General features: G+C 64.7%; 5 protein-coding genes across 5 annotated transcripts in view; 3 read left to right on the top strand and 2 right to left on the bottom strand.

Annotated features, from left to right (window-relative positions):
- F751_0854 (26S proteasome non-ATPase regulatory subunit 1) overlaps positions 1-7,465 on the top strand; it is a gene marked incomplete at both ends in the record, with an annotated part of 12,230 nt that extends 4,765 nt beyond the window's left edge. The window contains 19 exons of the mRNA XM_011402276.1: positions 346-450; positions 728-964; positions 1,252-1,329; positions 1,526-1,615; positions 1,784-1,892; positions 2,487-2,563; positions 2,807-2,920; positions 3,065-3,157; positions 3,307-3,413; positions 3,673-4,148; positions 4,462-4,696; positions 4,912-5,025; positions 5,210-5,261; positions 5,448-5,551; positions 5,746-6,217; positions 6,576-6,693; positions 6,833-6,899; positions 7,061-7,169; positions 7,388-7,465. Coding sequence (XP_011400578.1) covers positions 346-450; positions 728-964; positions 1,252-1,329; positions 1,526-1,615; positions 1,784-1,892; positions 2,487-2,563; positions 2,807-2,920; positions 3,065-3,157; positions 3,307-3,413; positions 3,673-4,148; positions 4,462-4,696; positions 4,912-5,025; positions 5,210-5,261; positions 5,448-5,551; positions 5,746-6,217; positions 6,576-6,693; positions 6,833-6,899; positions 7,061-7,169; positions 7,388-7,465 — 2,835 coding nt within the window. The remainder of the gene's footprint in view (positions 1-345; positions 451-727; positions 965-1,251; positions 1,330-1,525; positions 1,616-1,783; positions 1,893-2,486; positions 2,564-2,806; positions 2,921-3,064; positions 3,158-3,306; positions 3,414-3,672; positions 4,149-4,461; positions 4,697-4,911; positions 5,026-5,209; positions 5,262-5,447; positions 5,552-5,745; positions 6,218-6,575; positions 6,694-6,832; positions 6,900-7,060; positions 7,170-7,387) is intronic.
- Positions 7,466-7,805: 340 nt separating this feature from the next.
- Positions 7,806-8,604, top strand: F751_0852 (Adenylate kinase isoenzyme 6-like protein; the record flags this gene model as incomplete). The annotated part of the gene is made up of 3 exons (XM_011402274.1): positions 7,806-7,997; positions 8,117-8,262; positions 8,403-8,604. The coding sequence occupies 3 exons, from the start codon at positions 7,806-7,808 to the stop codon at positions 8,602-8,604; spliced, it is 540 nt and encodes a 179-aa protein (XP_011400576.1).
- F751_0853 (hypothetical protein) lies at positions 7,981-8,160 on the bottom strand (the record flags this gene model as incomplete). The annotated part of the gene is made up of 1 exon (XM_011402275.1): positions 7,981-8,160. One exon carries the CDS (start codon positions 8,158-8,160, stop codon positions 7,981-7,983), a length of 180 nt encoding a protein of 59 aa, XP_011400577.1.
- Positions 8,605-8,959: 355 nt separating the features above from the next.
- F751_0851 (Protein transport protein yif1) lies at positions 8,960-10,375 on the bottom strand (the record flags this gene model as incomplete). The annotated part of the gene is made up of 5 exons (XM_011402273.1): positions 8,960-9,070; positions 9,251-9,619; positions 9,809-9,915; positions 10,109-10,172; positions 10,313-10,375. The coding sequence occupies 5 exons, from the start codon at positions 10,373-10,375 to the stop codon at positions 8,960-8,962; spliced, it is 714 nt and encodes a 237-aa protein (XP_011400575.1).
- Positions 10,376-11,634: 1,259 nt separating this feature from the next.
- On the top strand, positions 11,635-14,621 carry F751_0850 (hypothetical protein; the record flags this gene model as incomplete). Its single annotated transcript, XM_011402272.1, has 7 exons — positions 11,635-12,002; positions 12,171-12,351; positions 12,549-13,298; positions 13,408-13,564; positions 13,712-13,921; positions 14,077-14,254; positions 14,366-14,621. The coding sequence occupies 7 exons, from the start codon at positions 11,635-11,637 to the stop codon at positions 14,619-14,621; spliced, it is 2,100 nt and encodes a 699-aa protein (XP_011400574.1).
- Between the last annotated feature and the right edge of the window lie 3 nt (positions 14,622-14,624).

Below are 14,624 nucleotides of genomic sequence, written 5' to 3'. Positions count from 1 at the left end.
AGGTGGGGGGGGGGGGGGGGTGGGAGGGGGTGCCGGGCTCGGAATCTCTGCATGCAGCATGGCCTGCAGCATCAGGTTGTCACTCCTGGGAGGGAGCCTGGGCAGTGGCAGTCCCCAGCCCTGGAGTCCATACGTTATACAAGCCTTCCATCACCACACCCGGTCCTCTTTGGCCACTGCCCTGAGCTGTCGACGAGTGTGGTCTGGAGGATGAGGGGATGGCAACCAACGGCCCCCTGACACTCCGTCCCCAGCCCTCGCTGATCCTCAGCAACCTGGTGTCGAGGGCGTCGCGGCACCGTGCCTGCCTGCTTCAGCAGCATTCTCCCCACTTTCCACCCGCAGGGCGCACTCATCGCGCTGGCCATGGTGCTCATGGAACAGCCGGCCTCCAAGACCGAGACCCTGCGCGCTAAGATCGACAAGCTGCATGGGAACAAGGGCGTGGAGGTGAGGGGCGGTGGGGTTCGGTTGGGACCCCAAGGGCATGCGCTCGCAAGGAGGGTGCTGTGCCTGGGTGCGCTGGCGTGCAAGGGATGATCCACGTGTGCGACGCAGGGTGACCCCGTGTCACACATGGAGGCCCACCGGGCGAAAGCATCTCGCCTGTGCTGTGCCAGGCATGCGCTCGCACGGCCAGCCGGTACCACCAACTCCAAGCAACATACGATCACTGTCTTGCACATGCTTGAGAACCCCCCCTCACCCCTTCACCCCCTCACGGCAGATCATGGTGCGCATGGGCGCCATCATGGCCGCCGGCATCCTGGACGCGGGCGGCCGCAACGCGACCCTGGGCCTGCAGTCGCGCACGGGACCGTACCGCCGCACTGCGGTGGTGGGCCTGGCCCTGTTCCTGCAGTACTGGTACTGGCACCCGCTGGCGTACAGCCTGTCCCTGGCGCTGCAGCCCACCGCCATCATCGGCGTGGATGCCAGCCTGCGTGCCCCCGCCGACTTCAAGGTGGGCCTCGTGGTTGCGGTGTTGGGGTTGGAGAGGAGGGGTGGTAGCATGCTGTGTGGGCCAATGCCTGGTCAGCGCGGGTGGGACACGGCAAGCTGCATGCTCCATGCGCAGATGGGCGATGGGTTTGGGGAAGAGCCTCGTTGCCCGCCCCAAAACATACTGGTCTATGACAGGCAGAGACAAGCTGCAAATCTCTTACATTCCCGGGCACATGGAGGGTGGCACAGCCCCAGCAACACCAGCACGCACCCATCCATGCACCTCCCCTCACGGCGCTGCCACAGGTGATCAGCCGATGCAAGCCCTCGCTGTTCGCCTACCCACCCCCCGTCGCCATGGAGGACAAGCGCAGCAAGGAGAAGGTGGGGGACTTGCTGTGTGGGTGGCATTTGCTGGCCACGCCTGCATCGGGGTTCGGAATGGAAAGTTGTCATCCCCACCGCTCCTCCTGCCAAACGTCCGCTGCCCTTTGCCACAGTTACAGAGCGTGATCCTGATCTGCGACCACGCTCCTGCTCGATGCTCGTCCTCACCACGCCCACGATCACCCCCTCACAGGTCCCAACCGCCGTGCTTTCCACGACGGTGCGCTCCAAGGCCCGTGCGGCCGCCAAGAAGGAGGAGCAGGGCAAGGAGATGGGGGCCCTGGTCCCCACGACCTCTGACCCTGAGGCCATGCAGACGGAGGGCGGCGAGGCGGCGCAGGCAGGCGGCGAGGCGGGAAAGGGCGGCGAGGCGGGGAAGGGCGGCGAGGCGGGGGAGGCAGCGGATGGTGGCGAGGAGGCGGCGCCTGCGCAACCCCCGACGCCCGCGGAGCCCTCCAGTTACGTGCTGAGCAACCCGGCGCGCGTGGTGCCTGCACAGCGCCGCTTCGTGGCCTTCGAGCGGGACCAGCGCTGGCAGCCGGTCAAGGCCGTGACGGGAGGTGTGTGTTTGTCGGCATAGGGGGGCAGGGGGAAGGCCGGCATGCATCCTGGCGGCGCGGGGGGAGCGGGCGAACGAGCTTTGGGCTGTGCAGACTGAGGGGGAACTGCCCCGGAGTGCTGGTGTAAACAAGTTTGGCTGAACTCACCCTCGAAGAACATCCTTCCCGACAGGCATTGTGGTGCTGCAGGACGTCCGGCCTGGAGAAGGGCCTGCAGAGTACCTGTTCCAGGAAGCCGCAGCGGGGGCCGCCAGCGCCGGCCCCGCCGCGAGGGGCGCTGCGCCGCCCGCCCAGGCGCCCGCCGTGCCGAGCGCTGCGGAGGAGCCGCAACCGCCGGCGCCCTTTGAGTACATTCCGTCCTGAGGGTCGGATCAGGTCGTGCATGCCAACGCCACGCCACCTGCCTGCCCCGGACGGAAAGGGCCCTGTAACTGCGAGGGAGGAACTGAGATCAAACTGGGAGGCCACGTGGAGGCTGACCCATCCCCTCGATGATTTTCGGAAAATCATCCCCCGAAAAGCCACGACAAGGCATGGCAGGGTCAGGAGACAGCCTCAAACCCCGAACCCGCTTCAACTTATATTCGCAATCAGATTCCACGGCGTTCACGCACTCGGGGGCGCCTCGCCAGTCTCCCAGCGCCTTGGGCACCGCCGTCCACCCCCTCGCGGTGGCCTAGCGCAGGACAGGATGCTGTCCAGCATGCATTCCACCTTAGCCTCATCCCATGCCGTGGGCGGATCACCCTTCAGGCGGCATGTGGCACGCGGGCAGCGGAACGGGCGCAGGACGGTCAGGCCCCAGGTGCGCATCCCTGCATTGTCCGCGCGGGCAGCTGCGGCATGCCTGATCTGGGACTCCGACCACATTGTCATAACCTGGCATACTCCACTCCACTCGTGCCTGCGTGCAGGCCGTGGCCGCACAGCCCTCCGCCGCGAGTGCCGAGAAGGAGCTCTGGCTGCCCACCCCCCACTACTGTGAGAGCATCTACCAGACTCGCCGTCGCCCGACCCGGACCATCTACGTGCGTCACGTGCCTCCAGTGTTGTCGAGATGGGGGGCATGGCTACGATATTGGGCTGTGCACTCCAGCTTCCAGGGGAGAGTGTCCATGTGTATCACATCCTGCATGCTCCCTGCCTCCACGGTCCCGGTCCAACCCACGCAGGTGGGCAAGGTCCCCGTGGGCAGCGAGCACCCCTTGGCGCGTCAGACCATGACCACCACCGACACCAGGGACGTGGAGGCCACTGTTGAGCAGGTGCGTGGAAGTGCCAGGGTGTGGGCCTGCGCCCTGGAGGGAGGGGCAGGTCCTTGGCGCGGCGAGAGCACAGGGACGAGGGTCCCATGAGTGTGTGCAGGCTCTCCACCCCCTTGCATCACCCTCCTCTGCCTCCGACGCTGGTGCAGGTGAAGAAGTGCGCCGATGCGGGCGCGGACATCGTGCGGATCACCGTGCAAGGAAAGCGCGAGGCCACCGCCTGCCTGAAGATCCGCGACCGGCTCTTCCAGGACAGGTGGGCGCCGTGCGTGATTTTGGGGGGGTTACAGGGGGGGGAAGTGGGGGAGCTCAGGCCTGGAGGACAACAGCGGGGAGTGGCGCCAGTGTATACTAGATATGTGGTAGATATATGTGGAAACTTGCTCAAGATCTCTGGGTCCATCCCCACAATACCTTCTGCTGCCGGATTTATACTCCCCATTTCCTTGTGCCTTGCCCAGTTCCACCTAGAGCAAACACCCTGTAATGCCCCCTGATCTCAACCACTCTGCCAGGTACGACACCCCATTGGTGGCCGACATCCACTTCCAGCCCACCGTGGCGATGATGGTGGCCGACGCCTTTGAGAAGATCCGCATCAACCCTGGCAACTTTGCCGACGGGCGCAAATCCTTCGAGGAGATCAACTACGACGACCCCGCCCAGTTTGCGCGTGAGCGTGAGTCCTTCCGCGAGACCTTCATGCCCCTGGTGGAGAAGTGCAAGGCCCTGGGGCGGGCCATGCGCATCGGCACCAACCACGGCTCCCTCTCCGCCCGCATCCTGTCCTACTACGGCGACACCCCCCGTGGCATGGTGGAGTCGGCCTTTGAGTTTGCCGACATGTGCCGCGACGCCGACTACCACAACTTCCTCTTCTCCATGAAGGCCAGCAACCCGCTGGTCATGGTGCAGGCCTACCGCCTGCTGTCGGAGGAGATGTATGCCAAGGGCTGGGACTACCCCCTGCATCTGGGGGTCACGGAAGCAGGTACATATGCGTGTGTGTGTGGTTTTTTTGGGGGGGGTGTATGAGTTGGTGGTGGTGCTGGGGAAGAAGAAGTGGTAAACGTGAGGTTCCAGCCCAGCACTGCAGTGGCTCTGGAGTGCTGGTGCACTGGAGGGGTGTGCAATGTGCCCCCAGATGGTTGAACCTGGTTGTCCAGCACTCAGCACCCCAGGCATGTTGCCAGTGTCTTAGCGCCTGTACTTGAAGGGTGGCTGAACCTCCCGTCCGACAGCTCAATATCTCTTGTACTCCATGCACAACATTTCGCTCCCAAACCCTACCCCTTCGAACCCAGGCGAGGGTGAGGACGGCCGGATGAAGAGCGCTATCGGCATCGGCGCCCTGCTCATGGATGGGCTGGGGGACACCATCCGCGTCTCCCTGACCGAGGACCCCGAGTTCGAGATCGTGCCCTGCGGCGCCTTGGCCGCCCTCGGCAGCCGCGCCCAAACGGAGCGGTGGGGTGTGGAGCCTTTTGAGGAGCACCGCGACACCCACCTCTTCAACCGCAGGCGAGCGCTCATGGCTGGGTTGGCTACGTGTTTCGGGGGAAGAGGGGTGGTGTTAGGATTCAGGGCGGGGAGGGAATCTTCATAAGCAAGGAAACGAGGAGGAGGCCTGCCCATGTGCCAGCAGGTTTACAGACTCTTCTGGGACCTAGGTTCTGTTCTGGGAAGCCACTGAGCGCCTGGCCAGGCCAACCGTCGTCCACTCACCCTCGCCCTCTGCACACTGTAAATCCCAGGGTTGGGGAGCTGCCGGGGCAGAAGGAGGGCGACGTACTGGACATGCGCTCCATCCTGCACAGGGACGGCTCCGTGATTTCCTCCCTGTCCCTCGAAGACCTGCGCACGCCAGAGTGAGCATGGGGAGGGGAGTGGTCCTCTTGGGCAAGCTGTTCCCTGCGCTGGTCAGGGATCGATGTGCGCCGTGAAGGTGGCCACGACAAGCGCACCTTCATCCATGTATCTGGGGGGCCTGACTGCAGCAGCAGGACTCGGGTCGTGCCGCGCATCCACGCTCTTGCCCGAACCCACCCGCAGGACGACATACCGCAACCTGGGGTGCAAAATGGCCGTGGGCATGCCCTTCAAGGTCGGTGGGGGAGTCGAGGCAGGTGGGGCATCTTGCTGGGCGTGTGCGCGTGTGACCAGGGGCACTCGCGTGCCTTGCCGCAGGAGTGGGACTGAAGCACAGCTGTGCAGGTGTCCCCGTGGCTTTTGCAGCACCCTCTGGATGCCCCCTCCCACCCATCCAATCATACACGTCCCAACTCCTCAGGACATTGCCACCTCCGACTCCATCTTCCTGAGGGAGGTCCCCGCCGAGGATGATGCCCAGGCCAGGCGCGCCCTGCGCCGCTTGCAAGAGGTGAGGGGCGAAGGGTGGGGGGGTGGGAAGAATCAAGGCATGGGTGGGGCAATGAGCGAGTGCCTGGGTGGGGAATCGAGGTCGCTGCCTGCATGGTCCCCCCCTCGCGACCATCGTTGCGCCTCGTCCCCTCATGCCCTGGGCACATTGACGCCCTTCCTCCCCACGCCATCCAACGCCTTCCCATCATCTCACCGGCCCCCCTCAGGTGGGAGTTCACGTGCTGGCGGAGGCCGTCGGCGCTGGCCGCCTCCCCCCTCCCTGACTCCGTGGCCGTGATCTCGCTCGCGGCCGCCCTGGCCGCCCGTGCCGAAGGCCGCTCGCCGCTGCCGGCGGGGGCAGTGCGCCTGGCGCTGGCCGTGGATGGCACCGAGCCCGACGCGGACGTCGAGGCCGCGGGCGGGCTGGACGCGACGCTGGTCCTGCTGCGCGTCGCGCCCGGCGTGTCGCGTGTGCACGCCTCGCGTCGGGTGTTTGAGGCGCTGACGCGCGCGCGCTGCCACCTCCCCGTCGTGCATGCGCTGGAGTTTGCACCGGGCACGGGACGCGAGGAGCTGGTGCTCTCCGCCGGCGCGCTGGTGGGCGCGCTCATGGTGGACGGGCGCGGCGACGGCGTCATGCTGTCGGCGCCGGGCCAGGACCTGGCCTACCTCAGGACCACCTCCTTTGGCCTGCTCCAGGTGCGTGAGGGTTGGTTTCGGGAGTGAAGGCGGGGGGGGGGTGGGCTGTTGGGGTCTGGGAGCGCAGGGGCCGAGCAGGGCGCAGTTTGGAGTGTGAGGCTGGTGGGGTGCGGCCTTGGAGGGCCTGGATGAGGCTCAGAATCTGGGTTTGCAACCCTCTTGGGGGCCATCACACCTTGTCTCGTCATGCGGCAGCACCCCTCTCCTGGACACACACCGAGTTGGCGGCATGATGCGACCCCTTGACCTTCCCGGCAAGCACCCCGCCGCACCCTGATCAGGGCTCACAGACACTCGCCCTGGGCATGCCGGGTGACCTGACCGCCCCGACTTTAATCCCCCATGCGCCCCTCCACAGGGGGTGAGGATGCGCAACACCAAGACCGACTACGTGTCCTGCCCCTCCTGTGGTCGCACCCTGTTTGACCTGCAGGAGGTGACAGACCAGATCCGGCAGAAGACGGGGCACCTGCCCGGTGGGTTTGAGTGGTTGCGCTCCGGTGTGGAGCAAGCGAGTTTTGCTGATTTGCTTTGCGAGGAGGAGAAGCGAGTGTGCTGTTATCCCCCGGCCTGGTCACGAGCCAACTAGACCACTCCACCCCCTCACTCTGCCAGGCGTGGCCATTGCCATCATGGGCTGCATTGTGAACGGTCCTGGGGAGATGGCAGACGCTGACTTTGGGTGCGTGATGCCTCTGGGACAGGGGTCTTGCAAATGGCTCTAGGTGCAGCATCTGCATGTGTGCCATTGGATTACTGACGAATTATTTTCCCGTGTGTCTGGCCTCGAATGACTGTGGTTCAGTAGTAAAATGGATACCCAACCTTCACTGTGCTGCGCAGGTATGTTGGCGGTGCCCCCGGGAAGATCGACCTGTATGTGGGCAAGGAGGTTGTCAGGAGAGCCATCCCCATGGAGTCCGCCTGTGACCAGCTCGTGGAGCTCATCAAGGTGAGGCGGTTTGATGTAATGCCGCACTGGGGCCCAACGCTGTGATACCCGGCTGACGCCCTCGCAGAGCCTTAAATGGGCCGCCTGCGACTGTGCGATTGTTTCGTGCACATCATCAGCATGTTTGTTCAAGCCCATGGGCCCTGCCATCAGCGACTCGGCCGCACAAGTACACGCATAGAATCTCACACGCACTGTGACGTCCCTCCTACCTGTAGGAGCATGGGCGGTGGAAGGACCCGGAGCCAGAGGAGGAGGGCGAGGGCCAGGAGGAGAAGCAGGCCGTCATGGCTTGACAAGCTGGACACTTGTCGAAGAATCTGGGCCCCTTTTGGACCTCGGCCATCCCGCTCCTGCTCAATTGGAGCCTGGAGGGCACCTTGGGTCGTCCCTGCATGTGCCTCCTCACCCTGGAGCGGCCGACGAGCGCGCGCTCGCGCTCTCCCGGGTGGGGCTTGCATGCTGAAAAGCTATGGATGAAGACCGCGGGACAGTGCAGGCCATTACACTGATTTAAGCACGAGTGTTGAGAAGGATTAAACACAAAGTGTCGAGAGGCGTGGAAAGATAGACGTGAGCAATCTACATATTGTCGACGCTGTCTTTGCCTGCGCCCCCCCCAGAAGACGCCGTCGGATGACAGGCAGCCGCGCCGGGCCCAATATCCTCATAACAGGCACTCCTGGGACAGGGAAGACCACCACAGCGGAGCTTGTGGCCGGCGCCACCGGCCTGCGCCACCTGAACGTCGGCGCCCTGGTGAAGGAGCAGGAGCTGCATTCGGGATGGGACGAAGAGTTCGACTGCCATGTCATCGACGAGGACAAGGTGAGAATTGTGGTTTGGACTCGATAGAAGGGAAGGAGCCGCAATTGGTGGGCGGTGTCGGGGATGTCGACCGCCTCTCCCTCTCCGACACTCGGCCTCCCCACCCAACTCCCTCCCAGGTGTGCGACGCACTGGAGGACATCATGACGGCGGGTGCCAACATCGTGGATCACCACGGATGCGACTTCTTCCCGGAACGCTGGTTTGACCTCGTGGTTGTCCTGCAGGCCGACAACACCATCCTTTGGGAGCGGCTAGAAAAACGGTGGGTGCCCATTGTCGTGGTCGTGAACAAGGCAGGCACAGATGGGGGTGTTGATTACCTACAGATCCTTTTTGGCACAGTGATTCGTGTCGCGACCGTCATTCCTCTCCCTGCACCCCCCTCCTTTTGCCTCATCGCAGGAAGTACGGGCTGAACAAGATCCAGGAGAATGTGCAGTGCGAGATCATGCATGTCATCGTGGAAGAGGCGCTGGAATCATACCGGCAGGACATCGTTCAGGTGCTGCCCAGCAACACCGTGCCCGAGATGGAGTCCAACGTCGACCGGATCTGCGCCTGGGTGGCTGCCTGGAAGCAGGCCGCCCAGGCTGGCCCGGCATGACGCCCGCGATAGTTGATCCTATTGCCCTGCTTGCTCTTGTGCAGGGCCAGTGTGCAAAGCTGTGTGTGTGTCAGACTCCTGCTGCATCCAAAACTGCCTCACCAGCATGGTCTAGGCACCCCATGCCCTTCCTCCCCTGTTTGTTTTTCAAGTGCTTCCTGATACGGGCATCCCGTGTCCATGTTGGCGTCCATGTACCCCAACCTCGCCGTGCCTGCAGGGCTTGCTCGTCATGACAAGCACCCAGCCCTGATTCTGTGAGATTGCAACCCCAAAATCCTGGGCATCTGGCGCCATAGCGCTTCACCTCCCCGTTTCACTGACTGCACTGCACTAGAATTCCTCGCGCGGGGGTTCAGGCACGCGGCAATCGTCCCAGCCAAGCCATGAGTGGGAACTGCAGGAGACCCAGCCCCAGCAGCACGTAGTTGTGCGTCTTGGAGTCGGGGTTGTACGTCCGCGACTCCTACGGGGGGTGCAGTGGGAAGTGGGAGAAGGGTGGTGGAGGTTCTTAAAAAGATGACGCTATCGGTTGATTCCTCAGCTGCAGCATGGAACTCGACTCTTCTCACCATGCTCGGCCAGCACGAGCACCCACACCTGTCCCCCCCCCCCCCCCCAAAAAAACAAGCCCTCTCTCTCACACCTGCAGGATGACGCGCTTCATGGTGCGCACCAGGAACACCGCGGCGGCGAAGGAGGCGTACACCCAGACCACGTGGTAGGCGACGCGGTTCCGCAGCAGGGTGGCAGCCAGCGTGGCGCAGGCCCCCACCCAGGGGTACCCCGCGTACGCGGCCAGCTCCAGGGCGGGAGCCGCGGCCCCAGCGCCCAGCGACCACAGCATGGCGCGTAGGACCAGGGTGTGCAGGCCCCAGGCCACCAGAGCGGAGGTCACGGCGTTGTACACCGCCTCGGGTCGGAAGCCGCCGCGGGCCAGCAGGCCGATGCCGACCAGCATGCAGTACGTCCACAGCGCCATGAAGGGGATGTAAAGGTCGGGCGCATTCACGTCCTGGGTGTGGTGGTGTTTGGGGGCAGGCAGAGGGGAACTGGTCGTCGAAGATGCGGCCCTTCAGTGGAGAACCTGGATCGGATTCGACACCCTTTCAGGCCTGCTGCGACGCCAGCTGGGCAGGGGGGGGGGGGGGGGACGCAGCCCTAGCAAAATCAGCCACCCTTCCTGCAACCCCCAAGTGCTCACCTGGCGGGGAGGGAGGTACTTGTGGCCACCGGAGATGTGCTCCGGGCTGCGTGCGTAGGTCCAGCGCCGCAGGAAGGGAGCCAGCAGCATGAGCAGTTTGCGCTGTACTGCGACAGGGGCAGGGTGGAGTGAGGGGAGAGCGTGTGAGGAGACGGAGTGAAGCGGCAAGGGGGCCACATGAGGGAATGGATTCCTCAACATGAAGGACGGGACAGCACCCTCCTGCTGTGTAACGAACGTCTGCAGGGGACAATGAAGGACTCTCTCCTTGCATGGAACAGGCCCATTCCATCAACGCACCATAGCCGGGGGTGATGCTAAAGTGGTAGTGCATGGTCCCACCGGAGAGGAAGCCAAGGTTGGACTGCGACAGACATGTGAGGGCAGAACAATCCTGTGAACCTTCAGGTCCAGGCACTCAGGCAGCATGGCTTTCCAGTCAGCCTGTGCTTCCATCTTGGGCAGTTAGGTATTGCCTCAAACAACCCAGCCAGCCGTACTCACCACATAGAGGCGACCGCGCTGTAGGTAGGACTCCCCTTGCTGTTTGAGGACGTCACCCGCCATCCCCGTCAGGAAGGGACTCCCTCCACCGAATGGGTCAAAGACTGCATGTGACCCGCTCGGCCCTGCCACGGGATGCGCAGCCTGCGCTTGAAAGAGACGGTGGGGCGAGGGGTGACAGGTGCGGGGGTGCCCGGCCCACTCCCCCCTGTCGTCGCGAGATCCCGCAGGTACGCACCGGGGGCGGGACGAAAACGGAAGGCTGTGCATTCTGGGGAACTGACGTGGGCACCCAAGTGCTGCCGGCGGCCCCGAAAGCCTGAAATGGCTGTGCCATCCAGCGCAGATCACTTGAGGACCGTCGCTTGTCTAGGGGATGCCGACCAAGTCAGGCAGTAAATGGAAGTGAAACGTCGAGGATTATCGAGAATAGCGCTCTACCAACGCCAGAGACACCGGAGCATCGAACAGAAAAAGAGGTCGCCCAGAAGTTTTTCATGCACCTGGCTGCTGCTGGCCCCCGCGCTCGCTAAATAGTTCGCCTATGGTTTGCGATGGGGCGAGCAAGAAAATCCCCGTATCCTATTATGACGTCCGCCCATTCCTCACACCATGCATTCAGTAAAATGTATGCCTCCTAAATAAAGCGTCACATGCGCCCTGTACTCGAGCAAGCTGGTGTCTGCACCTGGGCGCCACTCCCTGCTGGAGGTGCGCTCCGCCAGAGGGCATGCGGCGCCCATTCGGGGGCCACAGGACCCAGGAATGGGCTCCTCAGGGGCCCCAATATTCTGGCAAGAAGTTTTCAGGGCACCCTGGATGACGCAGACCCTCACCAGCACCATGCTGACCACCAGGTAGGCTTCTAGGTTGGGGAGCATGCATGGGCTCGGGGGTTCACGAAGAGGGGCCATAGCAAAGAAGGTGCACGCGTATGACCGACGCACGTGCAAACTGCACAGGAAGCTCCCTTCATGCAGGAACTTCTGGACCATGCGCAGGAACCGGTGCACAGCTTTGTGGCTGTTCCACCCCAAGCCCCAGTCCCTGAGCATCCTGCCCTCCAGCCGCCCCTTGGGATGGCATGGGACGCAGGGGTTTGGACCCTGGCAGGCGCCTTCCTCTTGGCTGCTCGCATATCGCGGACGGTGCACGAGGAGTCCGTTTCAACGCCGCGAGGGCTGAGGGTAGGCATGGCTGTTGTATGTTTTGGGGTTGGAGGGATGCTCGACATAAGAATATACCCTATGTAGCATAGGGCGGACCACACGATCAAACTGCTTTGGAGAGTATTCAGCGTGTCGCCCGTTCTCAACACCATCATGCTCCCCTTGCCTCAGGAGGCAGCGGCTCGGGAGCTGGCCGCCTTCCAACTCAGCACGGCGACGCGCAGCGGGCGGGAGACGGTGGTCGCCCAGGAGGCGGCCGCCGCCGACACCGCTCGGGTCTCTGCGGCTGCGCAGCGTGCTCAGCAGGAGGAGAGGGAGGAGAGGGAGCGGCAGGCGGCGTACAGCCGTGCCGCTGCGCAGCAGGCAGCCCAGCTGCGTGAGGAGAGGGAGAGGTCCCGGCAGGAGTACGACGCGCGACAGGCCCGGCTCGAGGCCGAGATGGTGGAGCGGGAGGCCGCGGAGCGGGCGACCATCGCCGCGCAGCGCGCTGAAGCCGCCGCGCAAGCCGCCCGGGCTCAGAGGTGTGGGGCTGGCGGCCGGATGCGTTTCTGCGTGCAGTCCATCGTTCGGGGTGGGCGATGTATGGGGAGGATCGTAGGCCAGACATTCGCAGCGCAGGCTGGTTCTGGCGCTCTCTGCTTCTGCCATCCTGCCCGACCAACGCGCCCGAATCCACGATCATTGATCAGGGAGGCTGAGGCTGCTGCGGAGCTGGAGGCTAAGGAGCGTGCAGAGCGTGCTGCGGCCGAGCTGGCTGCGGCGCAGGCCGCCGAGAGGCAAGCTGCGGAGGAGCGGCAGAGGCTGCGCAGGGCCATGCAAACGTTTGCCTACAGGCTGGATGGGGAGGTCACGCTCCAGCGCCCGCCCAAGGTGGGTGTGTTGGCATGTTGACCAGTCCTTGAAATGGAGGGGGGTTACTTTGCAGCCAGAGATTCGGGTGATCAAGCCTTGGCTGCAACGCAGCCTTCCACTGCCATGGCATGGGGAACAGCGGCACCGCAGGTTTCAGCCGTGGCCATTTGCATGATCTCAGACCGTCACCGCTGGCACCCCACCCTTTTGCACAGGGGACAACGGTGATGCGTGGCCCGCTGGTGCAGGAGGCCACCCTGAGGGTGGCCACCTCTTGCGGCAGCATCCTGGGCGGCCCCGGGTCCGACCTGCCCTGGACCGCCGACTTTGCCGCTGCGGCCGAGGCGGGGGACCCCACCCTGGCGGTGCCCGGGCTGGCCGGCTGCTACCGGGAGGCCGCCGAGGGGGCGCTGGGCGCGCTGCGGCTGCAGGCCTCCACAGGGTCAGGCGGTCCGCTGGGCCACAGCGGCGTGGACCCTGCGCTGATAGAGCAGTGGGTCACGCTGGGCACGCTGCAGGCCTGCGTCGCCGCGCTGGGCGTGCTGCGCCCCCTGGTGGAGGCCTTTGTGCGGGGCGGGGAGCCAGCCCCCGCCCGCTTCTCCGTGAAGGCCGGCATCCGGGCGCTGCCGGCCGACCACCCCGGGGCTGCGAGCTTGGCGGTGCATCGCGCGGTCCAGGCGCTGGGGGCGCAGGACTCGGAAGCGCTGCGCGCCTCGCTGGCGCTGCTGGCGGAGGAGGAGCTAGCCCTGGCGGCGGAGGACCTGCAGAGCGTGGAGGACGGGGTGTTCAACGCCTGCTTCACAGGTCAGCCCGGACGATTCGTGGGCCTGGCCCTGGCTGTGGCCAGGGTGCTGGCCATGGTGGAGCTGGTGCAGGAGGGCGATGAGGACAAGGAAGCCGCGTGGAAGGCGCTGCGCGGGGCGCTGCGCTGCGGGGCGCAGACCGCAGCCAGCGACACGCTGCAGGTACTGGGCGGGAGGAGGTGTTCACGTGCATGCTGCCCTGGGCTGCTGCTGCGCGCCATCATGTCCCCTCAATGACTGACATTCGGGGTCATCCAACCCCCGCCCCCAGGTCCCCGCCGCCCTCCTGGCAGCGGCGCTCCCGCCCGAGCACCGGCTCGTAGAGGCGCTGGGCCACATGTCGGAGGCCAACTTGTCGCCCGCCCAGAAGAAAGCGCGCCTGGAGCGCGAGCGCGCTCTGCAGGCGGCAGCTGCCGCGCAGCTTCTCGGTGCGTTGCCGGGGAGGTGATGCGGACCAAACTAAGGCGCACCCTGAGCCATACACAAACTTTGCGACATCTTGCGGAGGGACACGGGGTGTGTTGGTCCCTCAAGCATGAGCCACCCCTTCCTCCCTCCCCACCCGGCATCTCCAGAGGAGGACTGGGTGGACGAGGCTGCCGTTAAGGCCACCCGCATTGCGGAACAGCAGAAGCAGGTTCCGTATGCGGAGAGGATCTGGGCCCTGACCAACGTCGCCGGCACTCTGGCCATGGGGGGCCCGGGGGAGACGGAGCAGGCCCGGCGCCTGGCCGAGCAGGCGGTGTCCCTGAAGCAGGAGTGGATCGGCGCACCTCGACATCCATGTGCGTACGAGGGGGCAGTGGTTTGGCCAGGTAGAGGGCTTGACAAGCGCAATATTTACTGATGTGAGGATGGAGGGCGAGACCTCATGCAAGGTTGTCAAATGCCTTCTTGCCGGCCTACCCTTCACCATGCCAAATCCTGCTCCCTCGTGCAGGCCTGCTCCCCGAGTTCCTGTTGCTGGTGGACATCCTGTCCAGGAACCTGGAATGGGAGCGGGACGCGGCAGGGCTGGCAGGGGTCATCCTCAGGATCGTGATTGAGGTGGCCGATGCGTACGCGGAGGCCCAGGACCCACTCTCGGGGGTGATCCTGCTGGAAGGCGCGCAGCAGAGGTGCGAGTGGTTTGAACTTGTGGCACAGGGGCTGCTGATTCCCTCCTGGCAGTGCATTGGCGGGATGAGTCCCCTCCCTACACCCGCCAACATTCTCCTGCCTTGGCACAGGTTGGCCGAGATCGCGGGCCTGAGGAATCCGGCCCTGAAGGCGGCCTCCCGGGCCTCGGAGCGGCTCCAGGTCCAGCTGACCCCCGCCCAGCTGGAGGCGCTGGTGGGGTTGAGAAAGCGCGTCGCGCCGCGCGCCCTTCAGCGCGTGGCAGGCGCGCTGGCCGAGAAGCTGGGCGTTCAGGGCCCCATCGTACAGCGCAGCAAGATCGAGGAGTGGGCACGCAGGGGGGTCGCCCTCCTGGGGCCCCTGACTTAGGCG

Source organism: Auxenochlorella protothecoides, assembly GCF_000733215.1.
Source record: "Auxenochlorella protothecoides strain 0710 unplaced genomic scaffold scaffold117, whole genome shotgun sequence".
Taxonomy (NCBI): Eukaryota; Viridiplantae; Chlorophyta; class Trebouxiophyceae; order Chlorellales; family Chlorellaceae; genus Auxenochlorella; species Auxenochlorella protothecoides.
Note: the sequence above shows the minus strand (reverse complement) of the source record. Positions and strands in the feature narration are given on the sequence as shown.